General features: G+C 44.9%; 1 protein-coding gene across 2 annotated transcripts in view; it reads left to right on the top strand.

Moving 5' to 3' along the window:
- Positions 1-746: 746 nt before the first annotated feature.
- HABP4 (hyaluronan binding protein 4) overlaps positions 747-22,025 on the top strand; it is a 39,602-nt gene continuing 18,323 nt past the window's right edge. The window contains exons 1-5 of one of the 2 annotated variants that reach the window (XM_004048311.5): positions 747-1,219; positions 8,945-9,107; positions 15,906-16,067; positions 16,279-16,347; positions 21,589-21,672. In XM_004048311.5, coding sequence (XP_004048359.1) covers positions 871-1,219; positions 8,945-9,107; positions 15,906-16,067; positions 16,279-16,347; positions 21,589-21,672 — 827 coding nt within the window. In that variant the 5' untranslated portion in view covers positions 747-870. The remainder of the gene's footprint in view (positions 1,220-8,944; positions 9,108-15,905; positions 16,068-16,278; positions 16,348-21,588; positions 21,673-22,025) is intronic. The other variant, XM_055350009.2, reaches the window with a different exon arrangement.

Consider the following 22,025-nt stretch of genomic DNA (forward strand, 5'->3'; position numbering starts at 1 on the left):
CCCTGGAGCTTTGCAACAATCATGTTTGGCTTCCCAGCATCCATTTGTATTTCCCTCCAAACTATTAGTTCACAGTGCAGGTAGGGTGGCCTTTTCAAACCCAAATCTGCTCATGCTCAAAACTTGCTTCCCACTGCTCTTAGAATAGAGACCACTTTGAGCTTGAATAGGCTGTGCACATCCCACCTCAAGACTGCTGCACTTGCTGTTCCTCCTCCAACCCCTTGTCACCCCTCTCCCTCGGCTTAACTGTCACTTCCCAATTAGGTCAGATCCCTTTGCTGCAGCCCGTAGAGAGCTCTGCGCCTGTCCTTCAGGGCACTTTTTCTCCATCTACAGACTCAGATCTGTGACAACACGGAGCTAGTATTTCCTACAACATAATGCCTGGCACACGGTAAGTGCGCAATATGTAGCTGTTGCACGGCTAAATGTATACATAAGCTTCAAAGCAGAGTGGCCGATAGCAAATACGGTCGCAGTCCCGGGAGAAAGCACACACGGCGGAGACCCCACCGCCTCGTCCGCGCCGCCTGGACCAGCCAGTAGCTCCGCCCCTGGGCCCCGCCCTTCCCTGCTGAGCGAACGGGGCGGGGCCCAGAGGTCGCGTGACGTGACAGCAGCCGGTCGGTGATTGGGTTTCCAGGCGCGCCGTCTCGGAAAGGGGGCGTACCCGCGCGCGCTGATTGGCTATCTGGCGCGGCGGGGCGGACGGCGGCGGCGCCGCGGGGGCGGGCGCCGGTAGGGGCCGGACAGGGTAGGGCCCGGAGGGCGGTGGCGGCGGAGCGGGCGGCATGGGTCCTGGTCGCCGGCTTCGCTGAGACGCGCTCGCGTGGGCTGCCCTCCCGGGCCCGCAGTGGTCGCGGCGGCATGAAGGGCGCTCTGGGGAGTCCCGTGGCTGCCGCCGGCGCCGCGATGCAGGAGAGTTTCGGCTGCGTGGTGGCCAACCGCTTCCATCAGCTGCTGGACGACGAGTCGGACCCGTTCGACATCCTGCGCGAGGCCGAGCGCCGGCGCCAGCAGCAGCTGCAGCGCAAGAGGCGCGACGAGGCGGCGGCGGCGGCCGGGGCCGGTCCCCGCGGCGGCAGGAGCCCAGCCGGGGCCTCGGGCCACAGAGCCGGCGCTGGCGGCCGGAGGGAGTCGCAGAAGGAGCGCAAGAGCCTCCCGGCGCCCGTCACTCAGCGGCCCGATAGCCCCGGGGGCGGCCTGCAGGCGCCGGGTACGCGGGGACAGCGGGGGTAGCGGACCACGGCTCGGCCCGCTGTGAGACTGGGGTCCCGGGGGCCGGTTTCAGGAGGAGGGGCCCGGGAACAGCAGGGAGAGTTGAGGGTCCTGGTGGCCGCCGAAGGTAGGAGGAGAGGGGCAGGGGTCACACCCCTTCCAGCTCTCGCCAGCCTCGTGCGGGGCTCCGGGGGAAACGCTGGCTTGGGGTGGGGTAGGGCCCTCAAACCCTGGCACTGAGGCTCTACGGCAAGTTGGACGAAGTTGAGGGAGGTTGTCTGGGTGGAGTGTAGGGGCGAACGGCTGAGGTCGCTACCCCGGGGCTCCCACATCCAGACCTGGCGGGGACCTTCATCCTCCAGCCCAGCCTCTGCAAGATTGAGGTCGGAGCCACCCGAGAGGGCGGTGGGGAGGAGGAGGGCGCCCGGTCCCGGGGCTGGGGGCCTCTGTGATGCCGGAGGCCTGGGCGACCGCGGGGCGGCCTGTGACGTCGGGGCCCGGGCGGGGGTCCCCGGCGCGGTCCGGCCTGGCGCCTTCGCCCCTTCCCCGTCCGGTAGCTTCCAGGAGGCAGCCGGCATCGTATTTCAGTACTTCGTGTGGTGTTGATGGGATGTGCAACTTATAAATAGCTTAAGGCTGCTTTAAGAAAAGCGTTTTTAACCTTTCCACCAAGAATATTCGGAGTTCCCCACTCCCTATTTAGCAAGAAAAACCGGTGCGCAGCGTGGTGTCCTGCTGCCTGCGGATGGGGAGGGTGCTTCAGAGTTCATTCTCTCACCTGAACTGCGTCAGTGGCAGAGCCAGCAACACTCCACCTGTGTTTCCTGTTTTCTTGAAATGAGGCAGCGGTCCCAAGGTTTGCAGAGTGTTACGATTAAGATGTGTAGGTTGACCATTCCTGCCGGCGTTTGCCAGTGTGTTCAACTTGGCTTTATTGGTTTGTTCCTTGCTTGATAAAAATTGTGCATGGCAGCCCTGAGGAAACGTCTCAGGTTTAAGTATTAGGGCTTTGATGTGCAGCTGGGTAATGTTTACCTTTATTTGTGAAAAGTTAAATCCAGAGTCATCACTTGAGAATCAAGTCACTACAATAAAGATGTTGAAAATGATTTTTAAAAAAAATGTTATTTACTATCTCACGACACTTTGGTAGGCCAGTAAATTTCTGAGCCTATCTAAACAGTGAGACTGGAGATACATTGTGCATTTTATATCCTGTTTTTTATCTTTTTCTCTTAAACTTATTTACATCAATATAATAAAGGAATTGAGGAAGGCTAAGCTTTTCTTCACCCTTTATTTTTTAACAAATGAAAATGCCGGGTGTGGTGGCTGACGCCTGTAATCCCAGCGCTTTGGGAGTCCGAGGCGGGCGGATCACGAGGTTAGGAGATCAAGACCATCCTGGCTAACACGGTGAAATCCCGTCTCTACTACAAATACAAAAAATTAGTCGGGCGTGGTGGCGGGCACCTGTAGTCCCAGCTACTCGGGAGGCTGAGGCAGGAGAATGGCGTGAACCCAGGAGGCGGAGCTTGCAGTGAGCCGAGATCGAGCCACTGCACTCCAGTCTGGGAGAAAGAGCGAGACTCCGTCACAAAAAAAAAAAAAAAAAAAAATTCTGTGCTTCAGAAAAACGTGAGACGAGTTAGTGCTGTTAATACATTGATTTTTAGCCTTTTTAAAATTGTCATGCATTTTTGTGTTAAGAATTTTAAGCAATTCCAAAATGTATGAGGTTAAGTGAAAATCCTCTTATTTTTCCTACTAACACTTTGCATTTATATACATAAATGCACAGAGCTATTTCTTTTCTTTCTAAACTTAAATGATATAAACTGGGTTGCAACCTGTTTCCTGCACTTGATGTTGTCATGTAGTACACTCATAACTTTTTTTTTCTGTCAGTTGTTAGGTCTAAGTGATCTGGCTTTTGAAATCAACTAAAGGTATTTAGTTGATTTTGTAGTTAGAACGGAAATTTTATCATTCAAGTTCTTTTTCAAGTATGTGTTATTTCAGGAGCAAACAGCTCATTAATTTTCATTTATGTAGTTACTGTACTAAATTTATCTATAATGGGTGTCAAAGAGCTATTCTCTCAAGGTTTTGTAACCCTAGTTGATAAGAAGCACTGTACTTTTCTAACATTCAAAATTTTTAATTTAGTTAGAATGTTGTAAGTGAATGCTTAGCGTAGACAAAAATAAAACATGTTTGACATATCATAGAAATGTTAATCCTGAAAGAATGTGGAAGTCACAAGCTTTTCGTATGGAAAAGGATTTTTTTTTTTTTTTTTTTGAGACAGAGTCTGTTTTTTTGAGACAGGCTGGAGTGCAGTGGCATGATCTCGGTTCACTGCAACCTCTACCTCCTGGGTTCAAGCGATTCTCCTGCCTCAGCCTCCTGAGTAGCTGGCATTACAGGCATCTGCCACCATGCCCGGCTAATTTTTTTGTTTGTTTGTTTTTGTTTTTGAGGCGGAGTGCAGTGGCAAGATCTTGACTCACTGCAACCTCTGCCTCCCTGGTTCAAGCGATTCTCCTGCCACAGCCTCCTGAGTAGCTGGGACTACAGGCATGCGCCACCATGCCCAGCTAATTTTTGTATATTTTTTAGTAGAGGCATGGCTTCACTATGTTCATGTTGGCCAGGATGGTCTCGATCTCTTGACCTCATGATCTGCCTGCCTTGGCCTCCCAAAGTGCTGGGATTACAGGTGTGAGCCACTGTGCCCGGCCTAATTTTTTATATTTTTAATAGAGATGGGGTTTCACCATGTTGTCCAGGCTGGTCTTGAACTCCTGACCTCAGGTGATCCGCCTGCCTCAGCCTCCCAAAGTGCTGGGATTACAGGCGTGAGCCACAATGCCTGGCCAAAAATGTAGGTTTTTAATGTCTGACTATCTGTCTAGCAATATATATATAAACCCTTGCTCAATAAGTTCATTCTTAAAGTCATCAGAGGCCGTTTCAGTTTGGCTTTTCCTAGCCTTTCAGAATTATGTTCTTTGAAACAAAGGTCAATTTTATTTTGTGGAAAATCTTACTGTAAATTTTATTGTATTCTGTTTCTTTACCTGGGCTTGGTTTAGATGATGATGAATGCATGTGCCAGCCTTTTCTTGGCGAGGTTAGTGAAATGCAGTGCTTGCATTCTCCACTTGGAGCTGCTGATCCAGCACAGAAAAACAAGCCCAATTCATGGCAGTGTTGATCTCTTAGTACTAAATTGTGGGGAAAAAATTGGATGCTGATTATCTTTGTTTTGGGAGGGTTGGGAAGGAGAAGGAGATGTTTGCCCAAAACTGATAATTATTCTAATTATCTTTGTTTTGGGGGGTTTGGGAGGAAAAATGAAATGTTTGCTTGATATTTATAATTCTAATAAGTAGCCAATTGTATTTAACAGTTTTCAGTTTTATATTGTTGGAAAAGGCTTTAATATGGTGTACAGTAAATGTCCTATTTTAAGTTTGATGAATTCCAAATTTGACGCAATTAAAAAATAACTTGGAGGAAGCAGAAAGGTGGGATAAGCACCTATAAGTAATTCTGTAGTTGAGTGGAGATAATAAAAGATGTTTTTAAAACTATGGGTTGGAAATAGGAAATCTGAAACTATGTTAAAATAACTCTTTTTACGCTGAGGTAAAAGTATGGAAAAGTATTGTTACTGTTGACAAATTTTCTGATGACTGTTATGTCATGATCTGTTATAATTTTCAACTTGTTAGGTAATTAACTTTCTTAGTGGCTTTTTCTACCTTACATTTTGAATGCCTTTTCCAGTTCTGAACTCTTTTTTTTTTTTTTTGAGACGGAGTCTCGCTCTGTCGCCCAGGCTGGAGTGCAGTGGCACGATCTTGGCTCACTGCAAGCTCCACCTCCGGAGTTCAGCCATTCTCCTGCCTCAGCCTCCCCAGTAGCTGGGACTACAGACGCCCGCCACCACGCCCAGCTAATTTTTTGTATTTTTAGTAGAGACAGGGTTCACCGCGTCAGCCAGGATGGTCTCAATCTCCTGACCTTGTGATCTGCCCGCCTTGGACTCCCAAAGTGCTAGGATTACAGGCGTGAGCCACTGTGCCTGGCCCCAGTTCTGAACTCTTAATAAAGCACGTGCCCCCAGATCTGATGTTGCACACTCCTAGGCAACTGGGCACAAGTGTCAGTCACAGTGGGGGCTGCGTGGTGGCTCACACCTGTGATCCCAGCACTGGGAGGCTAGGCAGGAGGATCACTCGAGCTCTGGGGTTCAAGACCAGCCTGGGCAACAAAATGAGACCTGTCTCTACAAAAAAAAAAATTTTTTTTTTAATTAGCTGGGTGTGATGGTGCAGCCTGTAGTCCTGGCTGTTTGAGAGCCTGAGGTGGGAGGATCAGTTGAGCCCCAGAAGTCAAGGCTGCAGTAAACTATGATCACACCACTGCAGTCCAGCCTGGGTGACAGAGACCCTGTCGAAAAAAAAGAAAAGTGTCATTATCTTGATATGTCTGCAATCAAAGCATAATACTCTGCAGGGTGCAGTGGCTTATGTGTGTAATCCCAGCACTTTGGCAGGTCGAGGCAGGTGGGTCACCTGAGGTCAGGAGTTCAAGACCATCCTGGCCAACATGGTGAAACCCTGTCTGTAGTAAAAATACAGAAAATTACCTGAGCGTGGTGGCACAGGCCTGTAATCCCAGCTACCTGGGAGGCTGAGACTTGAGAATCGCTTGAACCTGGGTAACAGAGGTTGCAGTGAGCTGAGATTGTGCCACTGCACTCCAGCCTGGCAGTCTGGGTGACGGAGTGAGACTGTCTCAAAAAAAAAAAAAAAGTGGCCAGGCACAGTGACTCACACCTGTAATCCCAGTACTTTGGGAGGCTGAGGCGGGTGGATCACCTGAGGTCTGGAGTTCGAGACCAGCCTGGCCAACATGGTGAACCCCCATCTCTACTAAAACTACAAAAAAAATGAGCTGGGTGTGGTGGCAGGCACCTGTAATCCCAGCTATTCAGGAGGCCGAGGCAGTAGAATCACTTGAACCAGGGAGTTGGAGGTAGCAGTGAGCCGAGATGGTGCCATGGCACTCCAGCCTGGGTGATAGAGTGAGACTTGGTCTAAAAAAAAAAAAAAAAAAAAAAGCCAGGCGCAGTGGCTCACGCCTGTAATCCCAGCATTTTGGGAGGCCGAGGCAGGTGGATCACTTGAGGTCAGGAGTTCGAGACCAGCCTGGCCAACATGGTGAAACCCCATCTCTACTAAAAATACAAAACTTAGCCCGGTATGGTGGCACATGTCTGTAATCCCAGCTACTTGGAAGGCTGAGGCAGGAGAAATGCTTTAACCTGGGACGCGGAGGTTGCAGTGAGCCAAGATCATACCATTGTACTCCAGCCTGGGTGACAGAGCGAGACTCTGTCTCAAAAAATAAATAAATAAATAAATGAAACATTATGCTCCACTTATGATAACATCTTTCCCATATCCTAAACATATCACAAGCCTCAGATTTATGACCTCACTATAGGATATGAATTGAATTTAAATATTTCTAGGTTATGGGAAATTAAAATTATAGTAGGTTGAATTTAGATCTGTTGTGCAACTTTCACACTTGAAAAAAATACTTTAACAAGGAATAAATTATATAATTTTATGTTAGTGATGTCATAAACATCATTTTTGCTTTAAAATGAGACCGGTTAAGATTTACCTATACCCAGATGATAAAGTTTTGGTAGAAAATATTAAATGGGAAAATAGAAAAGTATGTATCTACATATATTCCTTAAGGTCTTATGTGTATCTAAGTGGGAGGGAAGTCTAATAGTTAAAAAATATATCTGTGGCCAGGCGCAGTGGCTCACGCCTGTAATCCCAGCACTTTGGGAGGCCGAGGTGAGCGGATCACGAGGTCAGGAGATCGAGACCATCCTGGGTAACACGGTGAAACCCCGTCTCTACTAAAAATACAAAAAATTAGCCAGGCGTGGTGGCGGGCGCCTGTAGTCCCAGCTACTGGGGAGGCTGAGGCAGGAGAATGGCGTGAACCCGGGAGGCGGAGCTTGCAGTGAGTTGAGATGGCGCCACTGCACTCCAGCCTGGGCAACAGAGCAAGACTCCGTCTCAAAAAAAAAAAAAAATATATATATATATATTATATATATATATATCCATTAACTTGAATAAATGTCATAGCTATACAACTAATGTGGAGAGTAATTTGTACCAAGAAAAATTGAAGCCACTGTAGTAAATATTGCACATAGTGAGAGGAGATCTTTTAAATGTATATAAAAAAAGATAGACTTTTTTTGAAGATTAAAGATGTGACAAAGTTCTCCACAATGTATTTACCAAGTATTAGATGGCTTCAAACATAGACTTTGCTTAAGATGTTTAAAGCATTAGAACTAAAGAGGAGTAAAGCAAGGTGACGGGACAGAGGAAAAGACCAGAGTCTCGGCCGGGCGCGGTGGCTCACGCCTGTAATCCTGACACTTTGGGAGGCCGAGGAGACCAGCCTGACCAGGTTAGAGAAACCTCGTCTCTACTGAAAATACAACATTAGCCAGGCGTGGTGGCGCAGGCCTGTGATCCCAGCTAATCTCTACCCGGGAGGTGGAGGTTGCAGTGAGCCGAGATCGGGCCATTGCACTCCAGCCTGGGCAACAAGAGTGAAACTCAGTCTCAAAAAAAAAACACGAGAACAAAACCAGAGTCTGTGGTCCCAGCACAGTGTCCAAGTGCTGGACTGAGTGGACAAAAAGAGATGCCCTCAAGTACTGGCTGACTCTTGGGCAAGTTGCCAAATAGCAGTGTTTGGTTCATATTCAGGAAGTTATAATTGCAAGTCTATATATCTCATAGAATAGCAGGAAAATCTGTTTTCAAAGTAAAAATATAAGCACTACAAACTTTAAAAACAAAAACCTTGGCCAGGTGCTGAGGCTCATGCCTGTAATCCCAGTGCTTCAGGAGGCTGAGGTGGGTGAATTGCTTGAAGCTGGGAGTTCGAGACCAGCCTGGCCAACATGGTGAAACCCTGTCTCTATTAAAAATACAAAAATTAGCTGGGCATGGTGGCACATGCCTGTAATTCCAGCATCTTGGGAGGCTGAGGCATGAGAATTGCTTGAGCCTGGGAGGCGGAGATTGCAGTGAGCCAAGATTAAACAGTGCACTGCACTTCGGGCTGGGTGACAGAGCAAGACTCTGTCTCAAAATAAGTAATTAAGTAAATAAATAAAAAATACAAAATAAAAACAAAAACCTTAGTAGCCAGTGATAAGACATAGTTGCTATGTAATGTGCAGTTGGGATTCTAAAAGTACAGTCTGAAATATAGGGTATTCTTTCATTTTCTAGGTACGGCTTACACACTGTGTTTTTGTAAGACTGCTTTTGTGAACTGTAGCTTATTTAGTAAAATGTACCCATGGCTGTCACAGTTATTGGGAGATGCCTGTAATTATAGGTGAGGTTAGTTGGTCATATACTTTCTAGGATATAGGGAAAGCATGATTTAATAGTAACATCCTATTAAAAAGTAGTAGACTGTGGGCAGTTGTAGTATCAGCAACTTTTTTCTTTGAAGTTTTCTAAACTTCCTGAATTCTCCTATGACGTTGATTTCTAGAAAAATGAAATTTACAAGTACCTGTAAAGTTTAATACTGTGCTGTTGCAGATGTTGTGTTCCAGCTCTCTGCTTTGATTTTCTGTTGGTAGGCCAGAAGCGGACTCCTAGAAGAGGGGAGCAGCAAGGATGGAATGACAGCCGTGGGCCGGAGGGGATGCTCGAAAGAGCTGAGCGGAGATCCTACAGGGAATACCGACCCTATGAGACAGAGAGGCAGGTGGACTTCACAGCTGAGAAGTTTCCAGATGAAAAGTATGTGCTGCAGTCCTCAGTAGGGTGGGTGGGGAACCAGAAAGGTTTTGAGAAAATGCTACTTTCTTTTTCTTTTCTTTCTTTTTTTTTGAGACAGTTTCGCTCTTGTCACCCAGGCTGGAGTGCAATGGTGCGATCTCGGCTCACTGCAACCTCCGCTCCTGGGTTCAAGCAATTCTCCTGCCTCAGCCTCCCAAGTAGCTGGGATTACAGGCATGTGCCACCACGCCTGGCTAATTTTGTATTTTTAGTAGAGACGGGGTTTCTCCATGTTGGTCAGGCTAGTCTTGAACTCCCAACCTCAGGTGATCCACCTGCCTTGGCCTGCCAAAGTGCTGGGATTACAGGAGTGAGCCACCATGCCCGGCCCAGAAAATACGACTTTCTACTGGCTACTGCTTTTTGTGGTACCAGTCCTAGGAATGTTTTACTAATTTATGTGCAATTTATGTTACCTTAGATGATGGGAAGGATCTTCCTTTTTCCTCATAGATGCCTTTACGTCTTGGTTCAGGAAATGATTGTACAATTAAAAATGAATTGCTTGTTGGTAACTGAAGAGCACTCTTAAAAAGAAATTACACAGGAGTGTGTTGAACTGGTTTTCTTTTGAAGTTCTAGATTAGAGATATAATTTTGGACTAGGGATATAATTATGGTTTTTGATTTCACATTACCAATTTAGACTGCTCAATGGATTGAAATAAATTCCTAGCTCCACGGTCAGGTCAGTAGGCTGCCATGATGAAATTTGAAGAAGAGTCTGTTATGACGTGTAATACCAATTTCTGGAGGGCATGGCTGCTCTCGGAAGTACTCTAACATGGACAGAAGTCGTGGGCTGGTGGAGTGTTGCGTCGCTGCTTAGTGATGTGGCAGCATGGTGGCCACCGCACTCCACCTCAACACGGGGAGGGGTTGTGTCTTATGCTTGGCACTTGCTGCTTAAAGTCTTTGTTTAATCATTAAACCTGTTTATGTTAAACAGAAACAAGTAGTGAATCACATTTCAAGGAAAATAAAGTTAAACAAGCTAAGGAAGACTAGAATAGTGAACAGTTATATGTCAAGGGAGCCATTTTTCCAAACTCTTTCTGCTTCTTGACTGCTAATTCCATTCCATTTAGGATTCTGGCTATAAGTTTTAACCAAAAAATGTGGCTTTGTAAACCATACTATAGAGCCTATTAAAAACAAAACAAAACAAAAGTCCAGCACAGAGTAACTTACCCTGGGTGGGCTGAGCAGGTGATGACTCGTGCAGAACTATTCACCTGGAAGTTACACATTCAAGACATTGAGATAGTCTATCTGCAACCATGTTGGAGGGAGAAACTTATAGAAAGGCTTAATTTTGCACCTTTTTTGGTGATTACTTCAAATCTGCTGTGTAGTAAGCACAGTCTACTTGTTTCTGCAAAGCTTCTTGGAGCAGAGCTGCTTATTTTTGGAAGCATTTGGGTATTTATTTTCCCCTCACTTTAGGGATTCTGTGGAAATGAGGAAATTATAGTTCACTTGCACAAACCCATGTTTCCCCCCTTTTTTAGTAGCAAGACTGTGTAGTCTTTAAAAAGGATAAAATAGATCTTTATATGTGACATGAAAAAATAGCTATTAAGTGAAATAATACATATATGGAAGAGTAAGGTGGGATATGGAATTATGGAGGGGTTTTTTTATTTAAATAAGGTCAGAATTACAGAAAAGTTTTAAGAATTATACAAAGAATTTCCATCTGCCCTTCGAGACTCCCCACACGCTAACTGTTTACCACATTTGCTTTATCATCCATCCCCCACCACACCACACAACCTTTCTTTGTTATTCGAGAATAAGGTGTAGGAATGTCCCCTTACTCCTAAATACTTTAAATGCATTTCCTAAAAACATGATACAGTTTTCAAAGTCATTAAAATGAATACAATACTGTTACCTAATTCTCTAAATTACGTAGTCTACAGACTTTACTCAGATTTCACCAATTGTCCCAGTGATGTCTTTTCACAAAAGAGAAAACATTTCTGGTTCAGGATCCACTCCAGGCAAATGCATTGTATTTAGTCATCTTTAATTAGGAACAGCTCCTTAGCCTTCCTTTGTCCTTATGAATTTGACATGTTGAAGAGTATGAACCAGTTATTTTATAATATGTCCCAGATTTTGAGTTTTTCTGATGTTTCCTCGTGGAACGAGGTTACGTACTTTTGGCAGGAATGCCACAGAAGTAATGTGTTCTCAGCGCATCGCAGTACAGATATGTAGGGGATTTTCACTTTCAGGGAAATCTGAATCTTGATATCAGAAAACATTTTCTTAGTTTCTTAAAAAATACCCTCAATAAATAATACTCTTAACTAATAATAAAAACACTCTTAATAAATAAAACATAGAAAGTTTTATTTGTGACAAACTCACGAGCAAAAGGAAGGAAAATAACATTTGAGCCAAGCATGCTGCTTTATAGACTTGTGATTCACTGTCTTACAACAGTCCTAGCAAGTAGACATGATGCCTATTTCACAAGTGGGAAGCCTGGAGCCCATGAAAGTATGAATGAGGAGTTCAGTGTGGATACCAAGTTTCAGTCTGAAAACATAAAAAGTTCTGGAGAAGAATGGTGATGATAGTTGCACAACAGTGTGAATGTACTTAATGCCACAGAACTGAACACTTAAAAATGGTTAAAATGGTAAATGTTATGGTATGCATATTTTACCACAATTTGCTTAAAGCTTGTTAATAATGGGGGGAGGGTAAACATCTGAGGGATCTTTTTTTTTCAGAACAGGAATTGATTTTAAATGACCAGTAAACTACAGAAAGGAAGAGCCAAAATTCATCTAGACAGAGGCAGACTAATCTCCTAATAGTCTATGTTCTAAGAGTTCAATTAAGTTTATTTGGAGCCTAAGGAAAAATTCCTACTGCATTAAAAACAGTAGTTTACTCCCAGAATATGTGCACCACATGATATAGCAGATCTCGGGGGCGGAGACATGCCTGTTAATCCCAGTGCCGTTTATGACATTGCTTCCATGGGAAAACACGTTCTCTGCCTGGGTAGAATAGAAATCCATGGCAGCTGGCTGTGACAAGACTACTACACACATTGCTGAAACTCTGGGTCTGTTTCCTCATTGAAAAATGGAGAGGGCTGAATTTAGATAATCTTTCGAGATTATGAAGATTCTATAATTCTGTCCAATAAACATGTATAGGTATCAAAGAAACTCAAGGTGACACCCCTTTTCACTATCAGATGAGCAAAGATCAAATTTTATCATATTCAAGCTTGGGGAAAGTGCTATAAGAAATGCCCTTGGTGGCACAGTGGCTCACGCCTGTAATCCCAGCACTTTGGGGAGGCTGAGGCAGGCAGATCACCTGAGGTCAGGAGTTCAAGACCAGCCTGGCCAACATAGTGAATCCCGCCTTATTAAAAATTCAAAAATTAGTGGGGTGCGCCTGTAATCCCAGCTACTCGGGAGGCTGAGGCAGGAGAATTGCTTGAACCCAGGAGGCAGAGGTTGCAGTGAGCCGAGATCATGCCACTGCAGTCTATCCTGTGTGACATAGTGAGATTCTGTCTCAAAAAAAAAAAAAAAAAGAATTTGTAGGTTCGGCACAGTGGCTCTCACCTGAAATCCCAGCACTTTGGGAGGCAGAGGCAGGCAGATCACCTGAGCTCAGGAATTCGATTCCAGCCTGGCCAACGTGGTGAAACCACGTCTCTACTAAAAATACAAAATTAGCCGGGTGTGGTGGCACACGCCTGTAATCCTAGCTAGTCTGGAGGCTGAGGCAGGATAATCGCTTGAACCTGGGAAGTGGAGGTTGCAGTGAGCCAAGATTGCGCCATGTCACTCCAGCCTGTGTGACAGGCGAGACTCTGTCTCTAAAAAAAAAAAAAAAATTTGCCAGGCGTGGTGGTGCACAGCTGTGATCTCAACCACTGAGGAGGCTGAGGCATGAGAATCACTTGATCTGGAAGGCAGAGGCTGCAGTGAGCTGAGATTGCACCACTTCACTCCAGCCTGGGAGACAGAACGAGACTCTGTCTCAAAAAAAAAAAAAAAGAGAGTTTACTGTTGGCTGGGCACAGTGGCTTATACCCGTAGTCCTAGCACTTTGGGAGGCCTAGGTAGGCGGATCTCTTGAGCTCAGTAATTTGAGACCAACCTGGGCGACATGGTGAAACCCGCATCTCTACAAAGGGTAATTAGCCGAGTGTGGTGGCACATGCCTGTAGTCTCAGCTGCTTGGGGGACTGACATGGGAAGATTGTTTGAGCCTGGGAGATCAAGGCTGCAGTGAGCAGTGATTGGGCCATTGCACTCCAGCTTGGGCAACAGAGTGAGATACTGCCTGAAAAAAAAAATTACTGTTACTTTTCTTTTGTTTTAGAACTGTACTTTAGATTTCTTTTTTTGCTCTGTTTCCCAGGCTGGAGTGCAGTGGCAGGATCTCAGCTCACTGCACTCCTGGGCTCAAGTAATCCTCCCGCTTCAGCCTCCTGAGTAGCTGAGATTACCAGGCATGCACCACTATGCCTGGCTAATTTTTATATTTTTTAGTAGAGATGGGGTTTTGCCATGTTGCCCAAGCTAGTCTCGAACTCCTGGGCCCAAGCAATCCAACTGCGTTGGCCTCCCAAAGTTCTGGGATTGCAGGAGTGAGCCACCACTCCTAGCCTGCTTTAGTTTTTTTTTTTTTTTTATTTTTAAGACAAGGTCTCGCTTTGTTGCCCGGGCTGGAGTGCAGTGGTGCCATCTCGGCTCACTGCAACCTCTGCCTCCCGGGTTCAAGCGATTCTCCTGCTGCAGTCCCCCAAGTAGCTGAGATTACAGGCGTCCGCCACAACGGCTGGCTAATTTTTGTATTTTTAGTAGAGATGGGGTCTCACCATATTGGCCAGGCTGGTCTCAAACTCCTGACCTCAAGTGATCTGCCCATCTTGGCTTCCCAAAGTGCTGGGATTACAGGCGTGAGCCACCGAGCCCAGCCTGCTTTAGATATTTGCTATAGTTTAGAATCAGGTTTTGCTTTAGATATTTGCTATAGTTTAGAATCAGGTTTTGGTTACAGGAGGTGGGAGACAGAAAAGCCAACTTGGAGAATTTATTTAGGTTGTGTTTCTTATAAGAGACTGGCATGACGTTAATGATCAGTACTTCTGTATTTCTTTATTTTTTGAGTAAGGAAGATTGCGAGTTTTGTATACTTTTACCCACTATTGTATAGCGGCTTCTTAATGTAACACTTTTAGCCATAAAAGTAGATTGTAACATATCTCTAGTGCTGGTGTTTGAGCTACTAATGCCACTAGGTTTCTTGATGCCAGGACCTCTATTAAATAAGTAATTTCTTGTGATTTTAAATGTTTTTAAAAGCCTTTCCAAATTAGAAAACATTTCTCTTATTAAACTATTGTTACAATGGTTAAAAAGAGCTTAGAGCTTAGTGAAGGAGAGACAAGTCCTCAGAAAGAGTGATGGTGCCCAGCGACGGTGCAGGGAGGAGTGGGTGGGCAATCAGGTCCTGGGTCCAGGCTCTGATGTGGCAGAGGAAGAAGAGGGAGGAGTGGCTTGGGCTCTCGCTCGTATTGTGAGTTGGGAATCACAGGAGGAATAAGGGCTCCGCGTTGGGCATGTGTGTGCCTGACTTGGGGATGTCCGGGTGGAGATGTCTAGGAAGTAACTGGCTTCACGTCCTGCGATCAGATGAGAGACACAGGGCCAGTTAGCATTAGCGTGGGGGCCAGGTGGATGTGGCATGAGCCGAGATCCTGCCACTGCACTTCAGCCTGGGCAACAGAGCAAGGCTCTGCCTCAAAAAAAGAAATCTAAAGTAAGGTTCTAATAAAACAAAAGAAAAGTGAGAGTGCCCACAAGGATAAGGACAGATGGGTATCCATATAGAGCACCAAGACAAATGGTTAGGCATGAGAGGCAGGCGGAGAACTTTTCCCTTCTCTGAATCTTGAATTGGCTGCCTCTGAGAAGTGGAATTGCGTGGCTGAGGAACAATGTGAGTTTTGTACCATGTTTGGGTATTATCTATTCCAAAAATAATTTTCTAAGGGCAGGCAGAAAAAGAGAAGCCAGAAAGTCAGGAAGATTGGTGGCCAGCAGTGTCATATGACACTGGGGTCAAATGACATGAAGACAAAAGTTGCTATTGGGCTTAAAGAGGTCTTCAGCTGCCCTTGGCCATTTGTGTGGAGTAATGAGGTGGAAGACAGGTTAAGGTTTTCACAGTTCCAAATGTTACCGGCTGGTTGTGTGTTTAGGAGGGAGATTTGGGAAGGGGCATAATTTGAAGTTTAACCATTTTTCTTACACAAAACATTCCAAATTTAACTTAAAGATTTGGTATTAGAACAGGAATGAACCTTAGAATTTATTTATCAACATTCTCATTTTTTGAGTAAGGAAACTAGATCCAGAGAGAGAAAGGAATGCCCCATTCAGATTAGTACTATGCCTGTCTAGCACCTGCTTCTCCTGGACTGGCCCCACCACTTAGCCTACTCTCTGCTTCCGTTTCCTTATCTATAGGCAATAATTGTATATTAAAGATTTGTTTGTGAGAATCCAATTACTATATGTAAAGTGCTCAGAACAATGCCAGGTATATAGTCTATAGTATGCGCTCACTAAAGGTTAACTATTAATTTATGATTCAAGCCACCATTCTTTCCAGTATACTATAACCATGATTTTCTTTTAGAATTTTTTTCTGGAGAGACCTTAGACCTTTAATTTACCAGTTTTTATTATATCCACTCCTTCCTAGACCAGGTGATAGGTTTGATCGAGACAGACCGTTGAGAGGACGTGGAGGCCCGAGAGGGGGTATGCGCGGCAGAAGCAGAGGCGGCCCTGGGAACAGAGTTTTTGACGCTTTTGACCAGAGAGGAAAGCGAGAATTTGAAAGATATGGTGGGAATGACAAAATGTAAGTTTCTTTGTAAATGCTATTTTCACTTTAAGATGGTGGCAGCACATGGTATGAATCTATTATGTGTTAATATTTAGTTAACTTTATAGTACTGTGCTGTTATTCTTGTGAAAAGCTGATCCTGGGACTTTTATGAACCACTCTTTCTGCTTTGGAGATTGACTGGAGACTAGCTTCTGGTTTAAGGGACTATTCTTTCTTTCCGTAGAGCAGTCAGAACTGAAGACAACATGGGTGGATGTGGAGTTCGAACCTGGGGATCGGGTAAAGATACCAGGTACAGTGTAAGTGTGTGCCCTCTGAGAACCTGCAATTAAGTGGAAATCTCTGGATCTTTGCTTTTCTTGAAAATGATGTCTTCTGTGTTGTGCTTTATACTTCTGTGCCCCTAAGTAGAGATTGATTTTAGGCTTTTGTTTCGTGAGATAAGTTTTTAAAACAGGTTTGCTATGTTGCAGTTAGATTTAAACTGCTTTTCAAATTCTATTACTTTAGCCAAACAAATTTGTGACAGATGACCATGTATTTGCTGATGCCTCAAACATATGGCACTGTACATTTGCACATGCCTCAAAATGCTTTTTGTTGGCTGCACATGGTGACTCACGCCTGTAATCCCAGTACTTTGGAAGCCAAGGTGGATGGATCACTTGAGATCGGGAGTTTGAGACCAGCCTGGCCAACATGGTGAAACCCCGTTTCTACTAAAAATACAAAACCTAGCAGAGTATGGTGGCAGGCACCTGTAGTCCCAGCTACCCAGGAGGCTGAGGCAGAAGAATTGCTTGAACCTGGGAGGCAGAGGTTGCAGTGAGCCGAGATGGCACCACTGCTCTCCAGCCCGAGTGACAGAGCGAGACACAGCATCTCAAAAAAACAAAAAAAGCTTTTTGTTTTGTTCATTATTTTTTAAAATGGAGACAAGATCTCACTATGTTGCCCACACTGGTCTCGAACTCCTGGGCTCAGGCAGTCCTCTTGCCTCAGCCTCCCAAAGTGCTAGGATTATAGGCATGAGCTACCACATCTGGCCTAAAATGCTTTTTTTAAATTCCTGGATATTCTATATGTTTTTACCTTTCAAAGTTCGTGTGGATCCTTGATACATCTTCATTTCATAAAATCATTTGTAGATTGAAGCTTAGTGACAGGCTTCACCTGAGGCTCAAGTTGGACATTTCTCTGAGGCTTCATGGTGCCTTAGATCTGTGCCAATTCTTCTGCTAGTTAGAGTGGATACATGGTTCTGCTCTGTTTTATTTCACAGCTGGAGGGATGATGCCTTCCTGGTGTCTGCAGAAGAAGAGGTAGGGCGTGCTGCAGGCAGTGCAGTGTGAGCAGTGCTACAGGGCAGGCTTCCCACTAGTGCAGAGGCTTGAGGGGATCCAGGCTTCCACTTTTCTTCTTTTGAAGAATATAAGCTTTTTTTTTTTTTTTTTTTGAGACGGAGTCTTGCTCTGTCACCCAGGCTGGAGTGCAATGGCGCGATCTCGGCTCACTGCAACCTCCGCTGCCCAGGTTCAAGCGATTCTCCTGCCTCAGCCTTCCAGGTAGGTGGGACTACAGGTGCACGCCACCATGCCTGGCTAATTTTTGTATTTTTAGTAAAGACAGGGTTTCACCACATTGGTCAGGCTGGTCTCGAACTCCTGACCTCAGGTAATCCACCTGCCTTGGCCTCCCAAAGTGCTGGGATTACAGGCATGAGCCACTGTGCCTGGCCAGAATATAAGCTTTTTACATGAACTTATTTTTCTTAAATTGTTGTCCTTAAAGACAAATGTACAAACTAATATCAAATGTAACAATGTTAGATTTACTACCATTGCTCATTTGTGTTCTCCTTGAAAAGAAGACAAACTTGTTGAGTGTTTCTCTATCTGGGGTTCCATAGGATCTTGATGACAGATCTTTTAATTTTGTTTTGTTTTACTTTGATAAGATATTTTAAAAAAGTAATATAGGCACTTTCTTCCTTCTTTCTTTCTTTCTCTTTCTCTTTTTCTTTTTCTTTCTTTCTTTTTCTCCTTTTTTTTTTTTTTTTTGGGACGGAGTCTCACTCTGTCACCCAGGCTGGAGTGCAGTGGTGCGATCTCAGCTCACTGCAACTTCCACCTCCCAGGTTCAAGCAATTCTCTTGCCTTAGCTTTCTGAATAGCTGGGATTACAGGTGCCCGCCACCATGCCTGGTTAATTTTTGTATTTTTAGTAGAGATGGTGTTTCACCATGTTGGCCAGGCTGGTCTCGAACTCCTGACCTCAGGTGATCCACCTGCCTTGGCCTCCCAAAGCGCTGGGATTACAGGCGTGAGCTACCGTGCCCAGCTTGGGCACCTTCTTTCTTAATCATCTGATTTACCACCTTATCTAATACTACCACTTCATTTCAGTTTGCCTTTGAACTTAAAATCATTTTGGCTCTAAGTGGTTACTTATCCTAGAGGGCCAGCCTTGGCCTTGTAATGTTAAGAGGTGACCACTTGTGGCCATGCAGGCTGGCATGTCTCAGTGTTAAAATGACGTGTGCCCCATGGCACTCATTTTGGATTGGTTTGTGAGTTATAAAGTCAAAGCTCTTTTTTTTTTTTACTCTCTCTCTCTCTCTAAGACAGGGTCTGACTCTGTTGCCCACGCTGGAGTATGGTGGCTCAATCTTGGCTTACCATAACCTTGAAACCCCGGGCTCAGATGATCCTTCCACCTCAGCTTCCCGAGCAGCTAGGACTACAGGCGCATGCCACCACACCCACCACACCCAGCATTTTTTTTTTTTTTTTTTTTTTTGAGACAGAGTCTCACTCTGTTGCCCAGGCTGGAGTGCAGTGGCATGATCTCTGCTCACTGCAACCTCTCCCTCCCGGGTTCAAGCGATTCTCCTGCCTCAGCTTCACCTGTGGCTGGGACTACAGGCGCATGCAACCACGCCCAGCTAATTTTCTTTGTATATTTAGTAGAGATGGGTTTTCACCCTGTTAGCCAGGATGGTCTCAATCTCCTGACCTCATGATCCGCTCACCTCGGCCTCCCAAAGTGCTGGGATTACAGACGTGAGCCACCGTGCACGGCCTTTTTTTGTATTTTTAGTAGAGATGCAGGTCTGCCATGTTTCCCAGGCTGGTGTCAAACCTCTGGGCTCAAGCAGTTCACCTGCCTTGGCTCCCAAAGAGCTAAGACTGCAGGCGTGAGCCACCACACTCAGCTAGTCAAAGCTCTTAGGTGGTTATAATTTGTAATGGAAAGCTTTTCTTAGAATAAGACTAATTTCTTAATTAATAAATAGAGATAAATTTTATGTATACATATACTTCATACATTTCTTAATAAAGTGAGTAAGAAATTTATTTCTTAGTAAATCGGCTTGAGGTCATGAAAATGATGTATGCGAAGGAGTTATGTGCTACTTTTGATTAGTGAGAAGAAAGTGGAGGTGAGCCTAACACAGTAAGTAATATGTTTGTGGCTGGCAAAGCCCAAGTGCTTCCCAGTGTATTAAAGGTGTAAGGGCTTTGCTGTAGTCGAGTATTCCTATTTGAAGACGCTGACAGCAATAACTGGATTTAAGGACAAAGTGCCTTCAAACTGGTATGACTGAGCCATTTCAGTAATACTGCTTTTCTTCAACAGTTTGACAGCGGTAAAATAGAATTTTTTCTATTTATCTGTGCTGAAATAGAATTTTTCCATCTGCAATAATTTAAAAAGTGTATCAGATATTATTTTCTTGTTAAAATTGGAGTAGACACCCATGAACGCAGTTTTCAATAATGCTGCCTTTCAACTTTTATTGTGAAGAGCAAGACAGTTTTATTTGTTCTCAAAGCAAAATTTGATGAAAATCTGTTGTTGTCAGAGATTTGATTAAGTTTGAGGTCTGATTAAATTTGAACTAGGTAACAAAGCCTTGAAGTGTGTAACATCATTTTATGGAACATATGTGCACAAATAGGCATTTTCTGCACTAGTACAACTGAAGTCAAAATATAGACATGGGCCCTGGGGTTATATCTTTCTTCTGATAAATCCAACATTGGTGATTTACCTTTTTTTCTTTTTTTTTGAGACAGAGTCTCCAGGCTGGAGTGCAGTGGCATGATCTCGGCTCACTGCAACCTCCGCCTCCTGGGTTCAAGTGATTCTCCTGCCTCAGCCTCCCAAGTAGCTGGGACTACAGGCACCCGCCAACACGCCCACCTAATTTTTGTATTTTTGGTAGAGACGGTGTTTCACCATGTTGGCCAGGGTGGTCTCAATCTCCTGACCTCGTGATCCTCCCGCCTCGGCCTCCCAGAGTGCTGAGATTACAGGCGTGAGCCACCACGCCCGGATGATTTACTTTCAGCAAAATAGCAGAACCTGCCAAATTAATTGCTGCTAATTTTGAAACTTAATTGTCTTTCAGTTTTGATCATACAGTTCTATGATAGCTGTAGGCACAATATTTTATATTCATTTATAAAATAGGTCAACATAGGAGGACATCTATGATTTTTCTTTTCTGTAAAATCAGCTAATTGCTGAAGTTTAAGAAATACTCAGTTTTTTGTGGTTCATGCCTATAATCCTAGCACTTAGGAAGGCTGAGGCAGGTGGATTATTTGAGCTCAGGAGTTCAAGACCAGCCTGAGGAACAAAGTGAAATCCCATCTCTACAAAAAATACAAAATATTAGCCGGGCGTGGTGGTGTGCGCCTGTAGCCCCAGCTACTCCAGAGGCTGAGGTGGGAAGTTCTCTTGAGCCTGGGAGGTCGAGACTACAGTGAGCTGTGATGGCGCCATCGCACTCCAGCCACCATGCCCAGCTAATTTTTGTATTTTTAGTAGAGATAGGGTTTCACCATGTTGGCCAGGCTGGTCTCAAACTCCTGGCCTCAAGTGATCCACCCTCCTTGGCCTTCCAAAGTGCTAGGATCACAGGCGTGAGCCACCCTGCCGGCCTGGAACCTTCATTTTAAAAAACAAATGTTAATTATTCAAGTTTTGTTTTAAAAAGAGTGAGTTTTTAAAGAATTGATTTCAGTAGGTTGGAGTTGAGAATTTAATACTTATTTAAATTGAAAAAGTCTTTTATGTTATTGTAGTTCAATTTGTGGTTACTTTTTTAAAAAAACTTACTTTAAAGCCCTCGATAGGCCAGGCACGGCAGCTCATAACTGTAACCCCAGCACTTTGGGAAGTCGAGGTGGGAGGTCAGGAGTTCGAAACCAGCCTGACCAACATGGTGAAACCCTGTCTCTACCAAAAATACAAAAAAAATCAGCTGGGCATGGTGGTGGACGCCTGTAATCCCAGTTACTCAGGAGGCTGAGGGAGGAGAATCACTTAAACCTGGGAGGGAGGTTGCACTGATCCGAGATTGCACCACTGCACTCCAGCCTGGGCGACAGAGTGAGACTCAGTCTCAAAAAAAAAAAAAAAAAACCCAAAAAACCAAAAAAACAATGTTTTCTCCATCTTAAACATACAAAGGCATTGGTGTGAACGTATTTGTGTGACTAGAGAGGGTCTTGCTGTTTTTCAGTGATGTGGAGCCGACTGCACCGATGGAGGAACCCTCAGTGGTGGAGGAGTCCCAGGGCGCCCCGGAAGAGGAGTCTCCAGCCAAGTAGGGCATTTTGTTCATTCCCCATTGTGGTGTTGGTTCTCTTCTTAATGATTTATTTTTTCTTTTTTTTTTTTTTTTTTTTGAGATGGAACTTGCTTTGTCACCCAGGGTGGAGTGCAATGGCACAATCTTGGCTCACTGCAACCTCCACTTCCTGGGTTCAAGCGATTCTCCTGTCTCAGTCTCCTGAGTAGTTGGGACAATAGGCGTGCGCCACCACGCCCAGCTAATTTTTGCATTTTTAGTAGAGATGGCATTTCACCATGTCGGCCAGGCTGGTCTCGAACTCCTGACCTCAAGTGATCCATCCGCTTCAGCCTCCCAAAGTGCTGGGATTACAGGTAAGCCACTGC

The sequence above is a fragment of the Gorilla gorilla genome, chromosome 13 (genome assembly GCF_029281585.2).
Source record: "Gorilla gorilla gorilla isolate KB3781 chromosome 13, NHGRI_mGorGor1-v2.1_pri, whole genome shotgun sequence".
In the NCBI taxonomy this organism is placed as follows: domain Eukaryota; kingdom Metazoa; phylum Chordata; class Mammalia; order Primates; family Hominidae; genus Gorilla; species Gorilla gorilla.